This window comes from Thunnus albacares, chromosome 4 (genome assembly GCF_914725855.1).
Source record: "Thunnus albacares chromosome 4, fThuAlb1.1, whole genome shotgun sequence".
Classification (NCBI taxonomy): domain Eukaryota; kingdom Metazoa; phylum Chordata; class Actinopteri; order Scombriformes; family Scombridae; genus Thunnus; species Thunnus albacares.
In genome coordinates this window covers 28,634,297-28,655,533 of record NC_058109.1, presented here as the reverse complement: position 1 = coordinate 28,655,533, position 21,237 = coordinate 28,634,297, and the positions used below count along the sequence as shown (strand labels likewise).

Sequence of the window (21,237 nt, the reverse complement as noted above, 5' to 3'; positions counted from 1 at the left end):
TTCAAAAATGTTTTTCCTCTTGTTCCTACAGTTGGATGTTTGAGTTTCATTGTGCAGAATGAAGTATGTGCAGTGTTTGACACTAGAAAGCAGTTTCACATTCATCTGCTGAAAGTGGAAAATCTCTCTGCGCTCATTGAAAATCTGATTTTAAAGGGTGAGACTAAAAGCAGGATTTGCCACATCATAAATAGTTTGGAGTACTCATACACTGAGAATGGACTTTACAGTGAAGTAGGAGACATCTTGTGTCCAGCAGTTAAAGTTCTGAAATGAGAATTTTTTGCATATTTATAGATTCTTTCATTTTTAATGTGGGAGAAGGATTAGATATAATTTTAAGGATTTTGACAAGATACTCGAACTTTTTTGTGGAGAAACCATATCAGACACTAATTATTTTTCAAAGTAGAGTATTTTACATACATCTTAAAACATGTCTGGAGGGATCTTTAAGGCTTAAATAAAAGCACACTGTGTATCTTTGCTTTCTCCTCAGGCTGTTTGTGCCATGTCATGGTTACAAAATAACAACTTAAACTGCTACTTTTCAAAAGTTGGAAAGGTGTTTTAAACCGGTTACTTCCTCATTACAGCAGCACAATGCACCATGTGGTGGGGGTTCGTGTCAAGATGACTCTAGATTTGCAAAACTCTTGCGAGCCGCTTCAAAACATCCTTGTCTCTCTGTTTTATGTTGTGACAGCGCTGTGGTTAAGGTCTGGTTAGGTTTAGGCATAAAAAACACTCGGTTACAATTAGGAAAACATCGTGGTTTGGGTTAAAATAATCACTTGAAACGTGGGTTAAAATTAAAGTTACTACTTCCTTGCAAATCTCGCGACAGACGTGACAGCCGCGCTTTCTGCCGTACGGTATGTTTCTCTTTGTGTTGTAAAAGACAAAAGCAGGTGCAGCAGAGCGCAGTGGTGGGCGGACCAATAGGAGGGGCCGATACCCGAAGTTGGCACTCAGAGTCTTCACCGATTGGTCAAGAGTTGTGTGGGGGCGGGGTTACGTCTACGGCATATAAAACGTCCCGGCACATTTTCTCACAGGGGCAAAGCAGCAACCACCGGAGGAGTTGACGCACCGTGAATCATAGATGTCATCAGGTTGCTACAAGTTTGAGCGACGGTCGTAACACGAGAGGACAAACTACAGCAACATCGTGTAGCGTGATAGAGAGTTTGTTTCACCGATGCAGGAACATCATTAAGCGCTTAGTGAATTGCTTCAGCGTGCCTCTGGTCTTCTGTCCGGCTGACCAATGCTTCTGCATCAGTTCATGAACGGAGCTCTGGACGTCATGCATCCCACATCGCTTCAGAAAGACACCACTTTTACCAAGATCTTTGTCGGCGGGCTGCCCTACCACACGAACGATGCCTCACTGAGAAAATACTTCGAGGCCTTTGGAGACATTGACGAGGCTGTGGTGATAACGGACAGACAGACCGGTAAATCCAGAGGATACGGCTTTGTAAGTAGCACCAGATAAAAGTCATGCACCGTCACATCCGCGCTGCTCTCATTCACAACTCTGAACAGTATCACACCATTATTAAGTTCCTTATTTGCTTTATTCCCGCGATGCAGATATTTTCCAAGCATTTGTCATTAAAACATGCTTGAAGTGCTTTTGTGTCTGCATGACAATCACCTTTTTTATGTGCTCATGTCCCTCTTTTTCCCTCTTTATGTATATGAGTAAATATAAATACTGGTAACATCTGCTGTGTGTAATCATTCAGATCCATGTCAAAGTCAATCCTCCAGTGAAGCTTAAGCCCACTGCATCTCAGTTTTTTTGCCTGACTGGCTGTTATTTTAGCTTAATGAGGATGAGGGATCACACAAGTTGATGGGTAACTAAGGAGATTATATTTCAACATATGTCTGATGTCCCCCCACCTAAACCCCCAATGAAGTCCCCCCTTACTCACCCCTCAACAGCCTGGCTTATGGCTTATGTGTGTGTGTGTGTGTGAGGGAGAGAGAGAGAGAGAGAGAGAGAGACAGTCTGCACTTCTTGCTTGCTTTATATGGTTATTTTGGAGAAGTGGGGAGGTTGACCTTGCACACCCTACCCTTCATTGACAAGGACCTGAGCAGCCGGCCGTATCACTTGATTTACACTAAATCTGGGCTGCCAAGAGAAGAAATTCCAATATCAACAAATTGGCTCTCTCCTATTCTACAAATTTATGATAAAATTCCCTTTGATCTTATCTTTTAGAGCATGCGGACAGTCCAAGCCGTAGAAAGTTCTTTGAACTTCGTAAAACATAAACGACTTATTCTGTTGCCTGCCTTCTGAGTTTCTCAGATGGTGTGTGGCGGAAAAAGCTCCATTTACCAGTGCATTAATCATAAATGAATCCTTGACCACAGTTGCTTATGGTCAGAGTAATGAAAAACATCCCAGGAACCTCTTGATGTCTGATTGAGTCTTCACTAATAGGTGTCTTATCCCGTTCCAAGCAGATAAAGACAGCCATTCTTCCTTTGACACAAAGAACAGAAGCAGTGCAAGAAATGCAAATATTTACGAAAACCTCGGAAAGACACATCAGCACTAATGTACTGTCAGGCCAAAGAAGGAATGGAAAACTGTTAAGTGTGCATGTTTACTTCTAAAGGCAGAATTGAAAGACAATTGCATAGTGTTTATACCTCGGCCCTCTAACTCTGGCTAGTTGCTATCAAACGGTGAGGTTTGAGGCTGGTGTTTCAGGTCGAACAGGCTCAGGGTGATGTGGGTGCTGCCACACACACGCCCGCAGTGAAGTGATCAGCGCTTTATACTCTGCAAACTTTTTTTTTTGTGTGTGTGGCATGAGGCAACCTGCTAATTCTGTTTCTGAGCGTTCCAGTCGGGAAGGTTGCTGGCAGGAGGGGCGGGAGGCGCCCCAAAAGCTGAGCCCACCTTTTTTCTAAACACACTTCAGAGGTGGATTAGTTGAACCCCCCACAGCAAGGCTCTTCACAGTGTAAACACAGCCTCAGTCCTTCCTGTGTGTTCACAACACAAACCCTGGAGTGGGCTTTGTTCCAGATCCTTCCACTATGAAGAGGCATACTGCTTTTTTTTTTTTTTTTTTTTTTTTTTTTTAAAAAACGTCCTCTTAAACAATGCAAGCCTGTGGCCTACATTTGCCGCTCGGTCCACACAGTGAGGTGACTGAACCCTCTGAGTTGGCAGAAAGTAGCAATCAAAACAGAAGGGCTAGTCTAATGCCAGGAGGGACAGAGGAGGGGGGGACTAATACCAATCTCCTTAATATTTTGTCCCTAATTAGATAAGCTCCTTGTTACTCTTCCCAGATCCATATTTCAGCAGGTCTGCCCATGGCTGAGTGGCAGTCAAGTGGCTGGCTGCTGCTGCTGTGGGCAGTTTTCAAAGCCTAATCATTGTGCTTTGTTTCGTACTTTCCTTTCTCCTTCAGAGAAATAGAATCTTAACTGTGAACGGCCTGTAGGGGCATTTTTATGATAAGACCAACAGACCAAGGCCTGTTTTATGTGTTTCAACTAGTTTTGTCCTTGACTTAGATGGTTGATGTGTCACCAGCCGCGGCCACCATGCAATGGTTGGTTTGTAACATGAGAGATAATGATTTTTTTTGTGTGTGTGTGTGTGATTCTTTCACCAGGTAACAATGACAGACCGAGGAGCAGCTGAGAGAGCCTGCAAGGATCCCAACCCCATCATAGATGGCAGGAAGGCCAATGTCAACCTGGCCTACCTGGGTGCCAAGCCACGTAGCATACAGACAGGTGAAGTACTTCAAGGCTCGGTTTATTCCTCCATAAAACCACAGAAATGACTATGCTCCTGTATTAATCAACCAGTGTTGATCAGAACATAAGATATACATACCCATCACGCAACATTTCAGACAGTTTAACAGTCAAACGGTCTCTGCGTTCAATACAACAATCCATACTGTCCATATGCAGCAGATTTCCTACTTACATAACAAATAACTTTCAGTTTCTCCAAATACATTCACGTTTCTGCTGTTGCTTACTGCACATTTGAAAATGTTGTCCCATTTTGTTGGTGGTAAGTTTGAAACAGGCTCTTTCTCTGTCTCTTCATGCCCTCTGTGTATTGTTCTCTGGTCCTCCTCTGTAAATGCAAATGTGTGTGTCTGACAGCCGGCCTCCTATCTTCCAGGCATATCCATCGGAGTGCAGCCCATTCACCCAGCACTCATCCAGAGGCAGTATGGGTAAGTGAGCGGGAGTGGGCGCTTGTTGTGTTCTCTTGTATTATGCTCTGTGCGAACGCCACTGGGCTACTATTTCTTTGACAAACAGGGCCTCTGGAAAGTACATGTCAGTTTGTGTCTGTGTGCAACTCCAGAAAGTTGTCTATTAGCATATTTGAGATTTGCTAGCCAGGGAGATTGTTCACATATCTGTGATAATAGAGGAGCATTCCAGAGGTGAATGTTTGACTCACTTGTTAACTTCTGTCAGGAGCCTCTTGACTGGTGTACCTGCCCTGAGTGGGCTCTGTCACCGAGAAGGTTTCCTAGAAGTGGCTGTGTTGTAGAAACAGCCTGGATAGCGTCTAGGAGCCATGGTCTACTGAGCAGCTAATGAGCGTTTCACTGCTGTAATGACTCTCCTCACCCCCTGCAGCTCTCAGATATCATCCCTCAAGCTACAGCTCAAAGCCATTCATATTTTACACTCAAGACCTCCAGTCTGTTTGGGAGATTTCAAGAAAAGCCAAGTTGTCCTTATGGAGTTGTTTTGTGAACAGATTTGGTGCTTATTGATATACAAACTCATAAAAGCATACAAACAACAAAATTTCTGTCTTAAACTATGACGAGGGCTGAAATGAATAGTTCATTATTTGATTGCAGAAAACCAATCAACAACATTTCTGGTTAATTCAGTCATTATTCAAGCATATATGTCAAACATTTACTTGTTCCTGCTACTTAAATTTGAGAATTTTCTGCTTTTCTGTTTTATATCATTGCGACAACTTCAGCACGTAACCTTTAGCTCTATTACAATGGGCATTCTTCATAGTTTATGACAATTTATAGACTAAACTATTGATTAATTGAAAAATTAACAAACAGATTCATCAGTAATGAAAGTGATTATTAGTTGCAGCTCGAGCAGCAGATAGTCCACAGAGAAGATCTGGTGGTTTTAGAGTTCACTGAACCCAAAAAGACACACTTGAACTGGCAATGACTTTCTATCATCCATTTCCTCTTTAGTAAGATTTCATAGGGTCTGAATGATAAATTTAGGATCCCATCATGTGCCAAGACCTTAGAAGGACACTGGAAAGTCCCTCCCATGTCCTGCTACCATAGCAATCGTATATGGCACCAAAACCCCCGAGAGTTTGAAACGTGGAGCAAAGCGGTGCTTTGAGGTCTGACAGGTGCTGGCTCGTATTACAGCCTTTTACACCCCCTTATGTTGGCCCCACACTAGAGGGTAATTGGACAGAGTTTGGGTCCGATTCGCTCCTCCCAACAATTGCAGGGGTGTTCCCGATTCGAGGCCGGTCTGAACAGATTATCTGTCCAAATGATCCTGTAGTGTGAGGGGTTTTCAGACATAATCTTAATGTTACCGACTGGAATCGGAGTCTCCCTGATTTCGAAACCTAAATATCAAACATGTTTCATATTCAGGACATCCTGTAGTGTGAAAGGAACATCGATGGGATATTGAGCAGAAACCCGCAATAGCCAATGAGAGAGAGATGACCGAGAAGCGTCACCAACCTGATGTTGCGTACAATAAAACTTTATTTCCAACTCCAGCTCGCGCTGCAAAATGTATAACAATTCCATCTTCTCAGCCATGACTTCATCCACTGTTTATTTCTCTTTTTTTGTTTTTTTTTGGTGCAAAACAATGCACACACCAGTTGATCATGGCAGTCGCCTCCATGTTTGTTTTTTTTCTGAAGTCACATTCGATTATGCGAGTCTCTGTGAGATTCCAAGTCCCTGGAATCACCGCTCTGAAAGTGTGTGGTCCTGCATCTTGACTGAATCATCTAGTGTGTGCGTTCTTACCATTCAAATATTAAAAATCAGTTAAATCTATTGTTATGTCTGTGGTCTCCCACATTTTTAAAATCAGTCAAGATTTGAAAATCCTCTAATGTGCACCAGGCACTAATCTCCCATGACCACCACCCCAGAGACATAGAGAGGCACACGGAGCACCTGTCTGCCTGCCTCTGTATGGCGGGTGACAGACGCAGGCCTCCCTACATGCACAGCACACAAGTGGCTTTTCTTTCAGCCCCTCCTCTCCCCCCTCATACCCCAAACCCCTTAACAACATATGGTGTGAGGACATGGTCTGAAGTAGGATTTTAAGCAGGACTGGAGTATTGCATGTAGCGGTGGTGTGGCTGGTTTAGACTTACCACTGTTATGTGTGTTTGTGTGTGTGTGTGTGTGTGTGTGTGTGTGTGTGTGTGTGTGTATATAGCTGTGGTCAGCAGATGCTTTGGACTGTGAGGGCCAGAGGGGGTCACTGAGGCCAGGAACATTGTTTTGATGGGGAGGGGAGGAGTTGTCAGTGTGCTTGCAGATTCATCTCTTCTCATGCATCACCTCCTCCACTCTCCATCCACAGCCCGGTCATTTCCCATGTCCTCTTCATCCCTTTTTTCTTCCTCTTCCACTGAGTTTTACTTAAATTTGCTACCACTACCAGCGTATCATATGGAGACGCTGAAAACTGACACCTCTGTGAGACTGGGAGGGTGTAAGGGAGGGGGTTTAAAGAGAAGATTGAGGGGGAGGGTATATTGGGGTGTATTCTGGGACTAATGCTTAATGAGGCAGTGTGTTCCCTAGGAAACACACCTCTACAGGTGTCAAACAAAACACCTTTTTCTCTCCCCCCCCCCCCCCCCCCCCCTCTTGCTTTCAAAGAATATTCACAATCCCTCTGAACAAAGAGGGGAAGGAATATCAAGTCCTCATACAAGTGTTGTAAGGTGTTGTTTGATTCCCCCACCCCATCTGTTTTCACACTGTGTGTCGCAGTGAGTCATGTGCTGAAGGTCATTTGTGTTATCGTTTAGAAATATTTAGCAGCTCGGTGTGATATCGCTCAGGCTTTTCACATTAACTCATAATGTGGCCTTCATTAATCATGGCTACTCCGGGCCTGTGTTTGTAATGATTATTATAGCATCCAATGTTTTTCTGGTGAGTGTGTCTCTCTCGTGTCTCTGCCTGCCATCCGCAGAGTGGCACACAGACTGGCCGTCAGCACAAAACCAGCTGACCTCTGATCTTCTGGCCATCGTCCACATTCCCCTGCCACCATCCCACAATCCAGTTGGCATCTGGCATGTCTGTGGCCCCGGGAGTTCTCTACTGTCCCTGATTTGGCTTGGTCCCCCATCACTCTTTTCTCTTTTTAGATAGAAAATTACATCTCTCTGCACACACCAGAGGAGCGCTTTGTCTCTTTTTACCTCCCTTTAGGCTTGCATTATTTACATTATTCTCCATTCCACTCTACCTATACATGGTCACTTGATTTTAAGCCCAGATTACGGCAAAGTGCCTATGGCAAAACACTGCCAAGGCCACAGAGAAGGCAGGCTCATTATACATGATGCGAGTGAAAGTACATATGCCCCACAGCGTTAATGTATAGTCATCTTTGAAAGCTGTGTGTGACAGTGAATGCCTCTTTGTAAGTAGCTCAATAGCACTGCGAGGGCAAAGGGTAGATTGCGCTCATGAGTGGGGGTTGCCTTCATTTGCTTATGCTTACTGGCTACATTGCCACTGTAGTGTGGTTTTATGTGTTCAGGGCACTGACACTATGGCTTTTTTTCACCCATACTCGCCAGATGTCTGGGTGAGTTGCTGTAACTTGTTTCTGCTCTACTGTTTGTTCCAAATGTTCTCCTCATGCTGGGAAAAACAGGCCATTTATGCAGGTTCCTCTTCTGTCTATTTGTGTATGTTTTAATTTTAATGTCTTTATTATAGGTGTGAATATTTAATTTTATTTTTCCTGAACTTCAGGGAATCTCGCTTATGCAACAGTTTCATTTTTAATGGAGAGATTGCACTTCTGTTCTCACCTATACTCCCTGTATTGACGTAATGACACAATAGGACCTTTTTTTTTTTTTTTTTTTTTTTTTTTTTTTGTTATTGCTGACAATAATCACTGCCATCCTCCTATCCAACCCTCCGCCACGGTTGCTGTCTGCTGCCAGCTGACCAGTGCACCAGCAGAGGATCAGAAGATGCCCACAGTACAGGACTAGTCCCGAGGAGGGGGTTTGACAGAAAATGTCTGCCTGCCCGCCTGCTCCCCCCTCGCTCAGCCAGCCTCTCTCCAAGGTGCCAGTGATGGCTTGAGAGTGCAGTGCGGTGTGCTGTGATGGATTGAAGTGCCTTTTTATCTTTTTCCCTTTTTGTGTGTGTGTGTGTGATATGAACTGAAGAGGTTATGCTGATTGCGGTGTGACTCTTTCCCTATTATGGCATGGTTTTGGGGTTTGCAGTGGTAACTGGTGTGTGGGTGGGTGGAAGAGGGGGGGCTGGGGATTGGAGAGGCTGTGTGTGTGTGTGTGTGTGTGTGTGTGTATGTGTGTATGTGTGTTTGAGAGCGTGATGACATCCCTATCCATGCATGCTTCCATCTTTTGCTGTGTTGACTTTATGGCAGCCTCTCATTACTGATCCTGTTCTTCTCCTGGACTGAATCTGTGGGGGGAAAAAAAGACTGAAAATGAAATGCAGTATGATAGTACATGAAAGGAAGATTTTTATCAGTACTGAGATGCAGCTGAAGAGCGTAAGTCAAAGTGACATGTGTTGTGACTATCTTGTCTTTGTGTTGGGGTGTGTGTCAGTGGATGTTTTTCCCCCAAACTGTAAAATCATCGTTACATCACCCTGTATATGGACAAGGCGGGGTCTTCTCTTCTCTGCCACCACCCTCTGCCACCACCCTCCCTCCAGAGAACAAACTCATGAGAGATACTTCAAGTCCAGAGTAAAAATAGACCTCTAAAGCCACCACCACCCCCCCCCCCTCCCCTCCCCTTCCCTTTCCTCCCCTTTCCTCCATGGATGGAGTGGCAAAGCAAAGACAGAGAGAGAGAAGGAGAGGCAGTGTAGTCCCCAGGCCCCACAGCTCTAATCATCTACATCTGAGAGCCACCCCGTGGGGGCCCGGCAGGGCCTGGCATCCAGCCCTGATGAGCTCCCCCGCCACCGTTACCTCCCCCAGCTAGCATCATCACCTGTGATAGTCTGTGTGAGATTTACACACTAAGTGAGAACTAGGAGACTGCTACTTCTGTACTGCCTTTGCACACTTCCCTTTTTTGTCTCTATATGTGTGTGTGTGTGTGTGTGTGTGTGTGTGTGTGTGTGTGTGTGTGTGTGTGTGTGTGTGTGTGTGTGTGTGTGTGTGTGTGTGTGTGTGTGTGTGTTCAGCGAGTGAGGAGCAGCAGCAGCTGTTAAAACACTCTGCTGATGCCTGAGCTTGAAAACCTGCCAGTAACGGCTGACTCTATCATTCACCCCCCCTACTCCTCCCTTCCCGTCTACCTCAGGAGGCCCTACCTAACAGGTTTTGTAGGTTTTACTAACTGACACAGAGGGTTGAGTCACCCTCACCTCCCAACCTCCTCTGCCTCTCGTCTATTTAGTCTTTTAATAACAGTGGATATCTGTGTGAAAACTCTGTAAATTCAGAACACCTACAGAGAGTTTATATTCTCAACACACTCGCCCTCAGGAAGCAATGTAAACAATAGAGGCCAGGCCTTGGGATTTCTCTGCTCTGTTGCTGCAGCCCCTCCGTCTGACGCCCCTTGTTTGGTCTTTGTGTCTGTGTGCAGGTTGGCCCAGCAGTACGTCTACCCACAAGCCTTTGTGCAGCCCAGCCTGGTGCTGCCCACTCAGGTTTCCAGCTCTGTCAGCACCAGCCCCTACCTGGACTACAGCGCAGCCTACTCCCAGTACGCCCAGGCCGCCTTTGAGCAATACCCATACGCCGCCTCCCCTGCTGGCTTCCTGGGTTACAGCTACGCCACCAGCCCCACAGGCACCACCGGCCCAGCCACCGCCGCCACAGCCCCAACCACCGTCCACCCCACCCTCCCCTCCGCCGCCGGCCCGGCCCCCACCTTCCTGCACTACGCCCCGCAGCAGCACATCCAGCCCGACCGCATGCAGTGAGCTGGGAAGGGAGCAGAGAAGAGGAGGTGTGGTACAGGTGGTGGAGGAGAGAGTAGTGGTCACAGATCTTTGGACAGAGGATGGCAAAATGCCCTACGGGGTGACCTTGCTGTCATCAGCAGGGGTTTTCAGGAAAAAGGGGTGGGACTTTTGCACTATTCGATCAGGATGAGCCCTTTGCTCATTGGTTAAAGGGTCAAGTGTGGGAGGGGGGTTGGAGGACTGTCAAGGTTCAGGTTGAGAAGCTAAACAGCATAAAGTATGTGGTCGCTTCCAAGGGCTTCCAGAAGCTGACACTTCATTTTTTTTAATTATTATTATTATTATTATTATTATTATTTGTATCGTCCTTTATTATTGTATTAATGTCATCGTCAATGATTGTTTGTATGCCATTATTATCAATGTTATCATGTTTTTTGGCTCAATCAGTGGAAGTTATGTGTCTCCATGGTACATATTGATGTTCTGAGAGCTGTCTGGGACATGTAACCTCCCGATTCCAGAGTATCTGGGTTGGATATGACGGGCACTGCTGCTTTAAGACACTGGGGGACGGGTCAGAGATTGGGGGGCAAGGTAAAGACTGCATATCCTCCCAGCATATCTGTAGTCCCATCCTTGTGCTACCCACAGTGAGGAAAAGCACTGCCCCATGAACAAACCTCCAGAGGACAGCGAGAGATTTCACCTCACAAAATGGAAAGTTTCAGAATACAGGACTGTGGGAGCTCCATTGTTCTGAGACTGGACTGTGATGTCAGGACTACACTTTTTTTTATTCTTTTAATTAAAGAGGCCTTAATGAAAAAAAATAAATAAATAAAAAAGAGAACTACTTTTTGAATCTCCTGATTTTTCAAGTGCTCCCCCCACCACAAAACCAAGTGCAGACAGCACTTTTGTAACTGGCCTGACTGTTTTCAGCCGCCGATATTAATCTGGTTTACTTGGATCTTGATAATTTCAGATGGATGTAGATAATCACATGCAGTATGTGGGTGGTGGGGACCAAGCGTGTTGTGTATCTATGTTAGAAGGTAGCTGACACTGAGCTCAAACACCAGTGTTTTTTTTTTTATTTTTTTCTTTGTTTTTTTTTTCCTCACTGAGATTGTCACGAACTGTTGCTCTCAAAAAGGACATTCATGTACAGCATTTTAAAATGTTTTCAGTCATCAAGTACATTTACAATATTTATATGTAGGTATTTATAAGAGGTACTAAGTTAAAATAGCTTTTTTTTTTTTTTTTTTTTGTACTATGACTATAGTTGTGGCACTGATGTCATTTAACCTGCAGAGGCATGCCTGCAGATCCACGGGGGTCGTACACATGATGTTTTTGTCCTGTCACCATGTCAGTGGATTTGCCAGGGTGCACGGCAACTACAGTAGATGCCCGTTTGTAGATCAATGACTGGTTGCATCAAAAACAAAAAAAATTTTTTCAATAAAAATGTCTTTTGCAGTCCCTTCAAAGAAGCCGTACCAAAAAAAAAAAAGAAAATAAAGAATTTGTACTTAAAATGCCTCCAGACTTTTTCTTTGACTGTAAATAAAAGTAAAAAAGGAGCCATAACTCTGTCACTCACCACAACTTATTTGTGTTTGTAGGGTGTGTTATTACGGTGTCACTGTATTTACAACACAACTGAAATGCAGACCCTGCTGTGACGATACTGTGAAACCCTTGGGGGGGTTACAGGGTTCAGTTAAATGTGTGTGCTTCTTATCAAGGCTGTGTGTGCTGTTAGATCCTGTAGGAGGGGGGGGGGGGGAGGGGGGCAGCGGAGGGGGAGCAGGAGGCCCAAACTTTTATCAAGCCACAACACCACCACCTGCCAGGGTTGCTGGGTGTTCCCTCGGCCAACACGCTTGTTTTGTAGAGTTTTGTGTAAAGAGTCTTTCAGGTTTGAAGCCCTGTTACCCTGAACTGCAGGCAACAGTTTATTTTTATTTCTTTTACTTTGCTAAACAAGCTCAGTTTGTTTCCCAGCAGCATCTCTACAGGTTCTTGCTTACATCAGCTACTTTAGAATATGTGGCACTTCTAAACCCCACTTAGGCCTGGAGAACAAAACACAGGCAAGGTTGTTCGAAACGAAAACACATCAATTATCTTTTTGTCCTTTACCTAGGGTGTAATTCCTCTACCCAGTAATGATTTACGATATGGCCCTGAGTTCAATAGATGTGTTTGTGGTACTTTGTTTTGATTGAAACCCATTCAGACCCTATTTACTCATGAAATTCGGCACTTAATTATTTGGAAACCCTGCCTTTGTATCTTTTATAATTTCAGCGAGTCTCCGTTCACATGATGATTCATAGGCTGATCCTTCAGGTTTGTTAAAGAAGCACTCCAGCAATTTAGCATTGCACATTCATTAAGTTGGGTGTCATCCAGAGACAGATGTCAAAAAAAGGTCAAAATTGAAGCAGCAAAGGCCGACAGTGTCTTTTTTAGACCCTCCGTCTCTGATAAATGCCCACATCTTTTAAATTCATTTTATAATGTCAACTTCCTGTTCAAACTTGTTCAAACATGTCTGAGCCCAAGCCAAGATAACCCTGATGACATCACCAGGGTTATTTTTTCAGGGAGTTCCTTCTACAGCCACATAGGGCTGCAACTAACAATTATTTTCATTATTGATTAATCTGCCGATTATTTTCTCAATTAATCGATTAGTTGTTTGGTCCAAAAATGGTGAAAAATTTTGATCACTGTTTCCCAGAGTCCAAGCTGAGATCCTCCAATGTCTAGTTTAGTCTATTATCTAGTATTTGGTTTACTCTAGTTTACTTCATTTATTTAGTTTACCTAGAAAACTAAATATTCACTTATCATTGCAGCTCTACAGACACAGAAGACACAACACAACTGTTTTCCCAGGTTGTGCTCCACTCCTCATTAGGAGTAAACTAGCATTTATGTTTAAAATTGCTGGAGTCCCCCTTAAACAGGCCGAGGGAAGGTGTATTGATGTATAAAATAAATCAGCTTTTTGTTTTTCACTGATGATAGCAGAGTGTGTTTGTGTTCAGGAGATATGTTTGGGAAGATGTCTTGGCTTTGCAGTAAGTAAGCTTAAAAAAAAGTGTGATAAAAGCCATGCAGTGTTAGGACACGCCGTAGAAGACAACAACAAAAAGGACAAGTTGCGATTTTTATAGCTGAATCATGTCAGAGATGTTTAAACATACTTGCATTCAACAGAATTGATGTTTCTGCTGTTGCTGTGTTTACTGGTTGTTAGTGCAGAGAGGCAGCTCTGGTCCCCCTCTCTTCTCTTCTCTTTGTCACTGTTTATCGTTCACTATCTCACCTCCCTGTTCTCTGGTTGTGTTCTCACTCACACATTTATTTGCTCAGTTTCTCTGGCTGTCATTTGTGTTTTCTTCTTCCCCTAACATCTCTACCACACTTTCCCACTTCATTGCTCTCGGTCCTGTTTCTCTTCATGCTCCTTCTCTCCTCCTTCTCTTCTCTTTCTCTCTTGTGAATCACACCAGAAGAGAAGCAGAAACAGAGCAGAGTGTCAGCTTGATGAATGAGGTCATACAGGCCCAGCAGACCTTGTTATGCTGAGTCACCATAAGGCCTATCTCTCAGTCTCTCACTTTTTTCCCTCTCCCCCAGTCCCTCTTTCACATGCACATTCAAAATAGGCTCAGTCAAATCTCACTCTCCGCACGCTTCTCACTCTGTCGTGCAACTCATGACGTCAAGGGATTCCTCAGAACTGTCCTAAAAACAGTCCCACCTTATCAGGCCTCTGCTCAGCTTTAACCAGGCTAAGACAAACTGTGTCACTGGGCAAGTTAACATCTCAGGTTTTCTTGGTCTGGACGTCATGTAAGACAACTCTGAGTGGGTTGACCTCAGGTGGCTTTATGTAAAATATGTATTCTGGTCACATCATCATCAGATCCAAATGATTACCCAAACATGAGTGACAAAAAGAAAGTTATTCTTAATCGTATTCATACTTTTAGGTGGTGTAATTAAGTACCATTGTGTTTTTGGATAACCTTGTTTTAAAAATGCCCTTTTGTGAGACTCTTGGAATAACATGTGTATCTTCATCGACAACCATATTGATGAATATTTTATATTATTTTGGAAACATGCACAGTTTAGAATACAAGAAGGTAACTCTTAATTATAAATCTTTTAATTTTATTTGTTGAATTCTTTGTATGAACAGTAACTCCCCCCAGCTCAGGTTTGTTTGTTTTTTTGTTTTTTTTTACTTTTCTTCTGCAAACTGTAAGATGAATATTTTGTATATGATCATTTTGTGGAAGAAGAACTTACAATTGTTTTTATATTTCAATAAAGAAAGAAAATAGAACATATAACATTACTGTGCTTTTATATTTGTGCATAAATGCTGAGCACAGCCACATGTAAATGGTTCATAGAGTTTTTCTTTCATACCTGGTTTTATTAAACTTTATGAATTTCTGCTTCTAAGTTAGTCTCAAGCTATTGAGTGCCAACAGTAACTATCTTGGCAGGTAGCTTTTGCAAGATAAACAGTAGTTAACTAATTTGCTAACTTAATGATCCCAACTACACTGCCATTATAGTAATCATGAATGTAGTTCCTTTAAAAGAAATGTGCTCCTAAATTCATCTGAATCTAAGATAGGCTATAGGCTAATTTTGTTGAACAGAGTGTGCCACACATTATTTTATGCTATAAATGAGCTAATAGCGAACTCAGCTATATTACATTCAACTCATGATGACAATTTCTCTATAAAATAGAATTTATGCACTTGCAAAAATATTTTCTCTGTTCAAAATGTCCTATTGCATACTTGTGACGCAAATATAACTCCATATATTACAAGTACTGTATTATTAAACAACATTACTTACTCACTATTTTTACTACTTAATGAAAGCTTTGGACCTCAATTTGATCATTTTGTTTTGCTTATGGGGTTAACATACAGTATATGCCTAAGATTCCTAAGCAGTATGTAACAGCTTGAGTAACCGTATCTAAACAAAGTGGATCTTAAGCTACGGTATATAAATATTAAGATGATGTACATTAGAACAGTTATGAGCAGTCAGGGATCCCCTCTTGTTTTATCTCATTTGGAGGTTAGTACTTTATGACTCATAAAGAGCAATTTTATGAGTTCATTATTTTTGTGACACTGATTAATATTTACTCAAGCCCAACAGCCCACTCACTTGAATGGTCCCTTGTTAAATAGGAATATAAACCTAAGCCAGGCACTCTGCACCTGACTGGTCCTGTCTCTTGATCCTGCTGTCAGAGTCTCACATGGGTCTGTCTGGGCCTGGGCAGTGTCAGTGCTGTGGTGTCAGATAGGACTCAGATACAGGCTATATTTATTTACCCAGGCTCTCAGAAGAAATGACCAGGCCCCCCCAAAACCCATCCCATGCTCCCTCCTCGAGTCTTTTCCCGCACTAATAACCCATCCAGATAACTTGAACAGGTCTGGAAAGAGTCGGGTTTGAATCAGAGATAAAGACAGCCAGTAAAACAAAAAAAGATGGTCTGTTGTTGTCAGTGACAGACTTTAGATGAGTTTTAACTTTAGATGAGGTTAAAACTATTGCTTCAGACAAATTAGTTTGCATTAGGTGTATTAACATTGTTTGTCTATTACACCCTGAGCTTACTAGGGAAAAGTAGATCAAATGAGATTAACTGTAAGCAGGGGAAGTGGAGCTCAGAAAAACAGTAGCTGATAGAGTCACTAATGAAGAATTTACAAATCTAGACATGGGTGAAGAGAAATGAGGAAACAAAAATTCAAAAGCAGTTGAATTGAGTGCAGAGGCCCAATAACCTCTAACAAGCTGAGAAACCTGATGATTCAAATGAGGGAAGAATTCAGCTGGTTCAACCAGTACGACTGGACGACTGAGTCTTAAACCATTAAAGCTCTTTTTTCTGTAAATGTGTCCCTTTGTCTCTACACAGAGTGATTTTAGGATGTGTACATACTATATGTAAGAATGATGATACCTGGATAGTGTAAGGTGTTGACGTAAGTCAATGAAAGTGTTATGAGAAAGTGCTCAACCAGGACTGTGAGTCTGGGTGTGATTAAGACTGAAATATTTGTGGCTCAGAGTGAGTTTTTAGGACTCCGACAGAAACAAGTGCTTTATCCAACAGCAGGCCTGTTTCCTATCAGCTGCTCTGATGGCCCACCATGCCACTCTCACACCTCCAGCATCTTCTGGCACTTCCACTGGGGCTGATAATAAGATGACGCAGAGGAGATAGGCTTATACATGACTGATACTTGTGGTAAAGTTTATCAGAGTAAATCAGAGTGAGGAGGGATTGATTCGTTGGCGAGATGAACCAAAGAGACAGACGCCGCAACAGCTGGAACAGGTTGCACCCCTGAGTGAAGTGAAGTGATTAAGTGTATCCCAATGAACTGGGCGACTGTGGATATGAGGGTTGTAGTTTGTATGCATGTGCGTGCCTGTTTGTGAAATCATAAATGTGTGTCCTATTAGTGCAGCAGTGGTTGTTTTCACTCAACGTCCTCCCTCAGATCATCCAAAGTCTCCCGCTCTGTAATGTGATCTAAGTTTGTCTCACTCAAGCGGAGCCTGGGGAGGTCCATCAGAGCTGCGCTGTAATCACAAGCTCAGACACCCCCTGCCTCCCATCCCCAACAACCCCTATCCCACCCCCCATATCACCCAAGGGCAAGCAGAGCTGAGGCGCCACAGACGCTTTCAGCCACACATCCTCTCCTCATGTCCGTTTCACACCATGCCACAGTAGTCTGGCAGTGTCGGCACGCACACATAGAAATTATTTCAAGCCCCCCTAAATGTGCAGCAAGCTCTGCAGAGAGAGGATGTTTGTTCTGTGCCATTCTGCATGTGAGCAGCTAATGTAGCATGGGTAACACCCTGCACGGGGTGAGACAGAGCAGTGGATAGAGCACAAAAAGACAGAGAGGAGGTGAGTAGGCGAGAAGCGTTGAATCCAAGGGTGAAGTGAGGTCAAAGCCCTCTTTATAATATCATAACAAGCTCTAAACATTGCAACACAGAATAAATCCTTTGACCTTTGACCGTAATATTTTTGACACTTGCTTGCTACGTGTGTGTTTGTTGTATGTTCAGCCCAGAGGGGGGGTTGTTGGTTCTGTGCCACATTTCCTTATCTCTGAGCAACATGCTTGCACTTACGAGCAGTGCCTCCACCTCAACCTCAAACTCAGGCAGCTGCTGTTGGGGGGCAGAAAAGAGAAGGAAGGGAGAAAAAGAAAGAGGGAGGGGGGAGGTTAACTACAACAGGATCAGCAAAGAAAAAGAGAGAGAAGAGGCTCAGTAGGCCTGACGACTACTGACAGCTGAGCTTCCTCTTTCAGTGGGGCTTTCATGACCACAAACTGACACAGCCAGCCACACACACACACAAACAGACACAGATCGATCTACTACAGCTGTACACATAGCAACTGAGTGGTCATGCACAAATTATACCCATTTTCTCTCTCATGCAGACTTTGACATTGACTCTGCCAGACTGTGCTGTTGAGTTGTGCGTGGAAGAGGAGTTCTTACATAATAAGTGCTGATGTTCAGTGTGTGATGTTATTTGTGTTTGCTGAGCTTGCCTTTGGTGCACCATCTCGGCTCAGAAAACCACAATAAAACCACTTTTTATGTGTATGTGTCCATATTTAATGTGTGTGCCCACAAGCGTCTTGGTGTGTGGCCACAGAAACACACACTACAGGGGACAGTTAGCGACAGGTGTAAAAGAGGATGTTAAAACACTAGTAAACCTTTTTTCCCCTTTTTTGACTTCTGAACTTTTGCTGTCACCACTGGCATAGAAGGACAGCTGTGAAAATGACCTCTTGTTTGCTTCACACAGAGCGTAGCTAACATTATATCGGTGTCTCTGTGTCAATACGTGTACCATATGTGACCTGTTTCTGTTTCTCCTGTTGAGAAATATTTATCTGTGGTCTGTGTTAACCAGTACATGACCTATGTATTACCTATTTTGTTTAATGAAGGGGGGTTGTGGTGTCTGCTGATGTCACACACCACAGAAAACAGGACAGGCAGTTAATGATAACTGTACTTCAGACGGACAGCAACAGTGCGTAGGATATGGGAGTAAATCACTAACATTGATGACGCAGATGTTTGATTTGTTAATTTATCATGAGGAGGAGGTCCTGAGAGAAGATCATTTGCAACTGATAAGGCATTTTCACTTTTGAGCAGTGGAGCGCTTCAACACTGTTTCATGTGCAAAGAATGTTGTTTGCAGAGGTGTTTCTCAAATTCAGATGCAGTCACACAATGGTAATCCGGATGTGGTATGGATGGAGTCATTAAAACAAAGTGGTCAAAAAAGACACTTTTCGATTAATTTTAAGAAGTATGCCTTCTCTCTCAGCAGAGTTCAAGTAGACTGTTACCACTCTCATATTTGTGCTGAGACTGGAAACAAGGGAAACCCCCTACCAGCACCCTTAAAAGCTCAGTTATGAACACATTATATCTCCTTTGCTTAATACGTACAAACCAAAGTGTAAAAATGACAGATTGTGGTTTTAAGGGTGATTCTGCACTGGGCCACTGCATATGTTTCCCCTCACTGCTATCCTTGCAGTCACACCATTTAAATAGTTTAAAGCATACTATGCAGGATTTGTCAGTTGCTCTGCTCTCTGTGCCTGTATGCACGAGGGCGGGACTGAGCTTCTACACACACACATACACACAGACACACTGAACCCTAACCCAGCTACTTTTGTAAGGACATTGCATTGACTTCCATTCATTGTGGACAGCTTAACCCAAACTCCAACCCTAACCTTAACTGGGACCTCAGAGATGCCGTTTTGCCTCATTAGGACCGGGCTTTGGTCCCCATGAGGACTGCTGGTCCCGACAAGGTCGGTATTTATACCTGTAAAGGTCCCAATGACCACTGCCCAGAGGTTGACGCCCAGAAATGTCTCAAATGCAGCAAAATAAGAAAATACAGGCAGAAGGCAGAATCTTTGTAGATACATACACCAACACACACTCCTAGTGGGTCATAAGTGATGATTGAGAGGGATTAATTTTGTATGAGACATTGTTTTTTAAGAAAATCCTGTATAGTATGCCTTTAAATGAGCTACTTTTATTGAGTTACATATTTCTAGTGGTTAGAAGTGAAACAAGACTCAAACAGTGTATGGCTCTTTTCAATTAGTTTAGCCAATTCTAATAGTATTAATATCGGATTTTATTTTGATGTAACGTTAGCGTTAACTGCCAGTGATGGAGGATTTGCTGTCATGTTTCCAACGGTTTGTTGATACTTTTTCCCCAAGTGTGAGATATTATTTAATTATCAGAAATTCCCAATATCTCTGACTCAATAATACAACTCAGGGGCTGACGTGAACATTTTCTCCGACTAAGTTGCTCACAAGTAATTTACAGTCTGAACAATTTGACCTGGACTTGTAAATAATCTCCCACAAATTGTTGTTTTTACACTTCACTTTTTGTATGAACCAAACAAACGAGACATAATGTGATAATTAGTAGGATTTAGAGATGCTGGTAGAAGGATTTTACTATCTTTGAATAGAGCCAAGCTAGCTGTTTCCTCCTGTTTACAGGGGCTAAGCTAAGCTAACCAAAAACATGAGAATGGTGTCAATCTTAACTCTCAGAAGGAAAGTGTCCTTCATGACAGAGCTAAGATTAGATCTCTTTTCAGAAAAAACATGAAGACTATAAGTGAAACAGGATTAAAGAAGTAAGACAGAGTGAGAGCCAAAAAGGGGCATCTTTTGACAGAGGATGGAGGTTGTGTTGATATAAATACATATGTATAATCCAACCTCTGAGATATTTTTAGCCAGAAGTTCATCTGTATTTTACTTCTTAATCTTTTGTAGTGTCTTGAACTTGGCCAGGAACCTCCCCCAGCTCTCACTGCTCCCATCATTTCTTTTTGGAGGTTTCCTCTAACCTCTCCTATTTTAGTATGTTCCACCAAACATAATTTGCCATCTTGTGTATAGAAAAAACTCACTTAGTTCCCTGTCCTCTCTCTCCCTCTCATAAAACAAAGTCGCTTTGTGTGTTTGTGTGTACAAGTGTGTGTTTCCATGCACCAACAGTTATGTTCCCTATCCTGGAGGGAGTGATCAGCTCTCGCTACAGTGAGGGAGATCGTTCACCCGGATTCATCAGCAGCTCTTTATAAGGAGAAGGGAAAGAAGGCCCTGCTGTCTATATTTAGATGGATTTTATTGGGCCTCTTGTCTTGGCTTTTCTCCCCCCCCTCTTGTGCTGCTGCTGTTAGAAATCTCTCACCAAAGCCATGTGGGCGGCTAGCCCTCCTCTCCATCGCAGCGAGTGGAAAGTGAGCCTGATCTGGGTGATAATAACAGAGGAGAGGAAATGCAAGGGAGATGGGAAGACAGAGAAGTGGTGGGTGGTGAGAGAAGTGTTTTTCATTGTGTCTCCCTCGCTCCTCAATGACTATTATCCACAATGCCGGCGATGTCCTCTCTCTGCCCCACCATCCTCCAGCTTGGAAGAAGGAAAGTTTCATGTTATCCATCCAACCCTATGGGGAGAGGACTGGTAATCCACTGATGTCCCACAACCACCAGATGGGTCTCTTCTAGTGCTTCCTGTTCCAATTTACTTACTATATGTTAAAGCTGATGGCAAACACTGTTGCATTGAATCTGTGTGGAAATATGTGCATATTTATCCATACATAGTCCTCATATATGCCCCCTCTACATAGCCTACTTCTCTATCTGGCCTTATCTCCAAAGCAAAGCATATTTTTCAAGAGCTTTGACCTCTGCTGTCCAAATTTACTGCCAATGACAAACTGTGCTCTAACATGGTGCGCTCTATCCACCTATAGCTCCCTCTTTCTTATCTTACTTTTTGCTTGGTGATTCCAACAAAGTATAGTCAAACAGCAGTGGCACTG

General features: G+C 43.3%; 1 protein-coding gene across 1 annotated transcript; it reads left to right on the top strand.

The window, feature by feature from the left end:
- The first annotated feature begins 1,037 nt into the window (after positions 1-1,037).
- Positions 1,038-11,762, top strand: LOC122980781 (RNA-binding protein 38-like). The gene is made up of 4 exons (XM_044349123.1): positions 1,038-1,483; positions 3,657-3,780; positions 4,184-4,238; positions 9,890-11,762. The coding sequence occupies exons 1-4, from the start codon at positions 1,271-1,273 to the stop codon at positions 10,227-10,229; spliced, it is 732 nt and encodes a 243-aa protein (XP_044205058.1). The 5' UTR covers positions 1,038-1,270; the 3' UTR covers positions 10,230-11,762.
- The last annotated feature ends 9,475 nt before the right edge of the window (positions 11,763-21,237 follow it).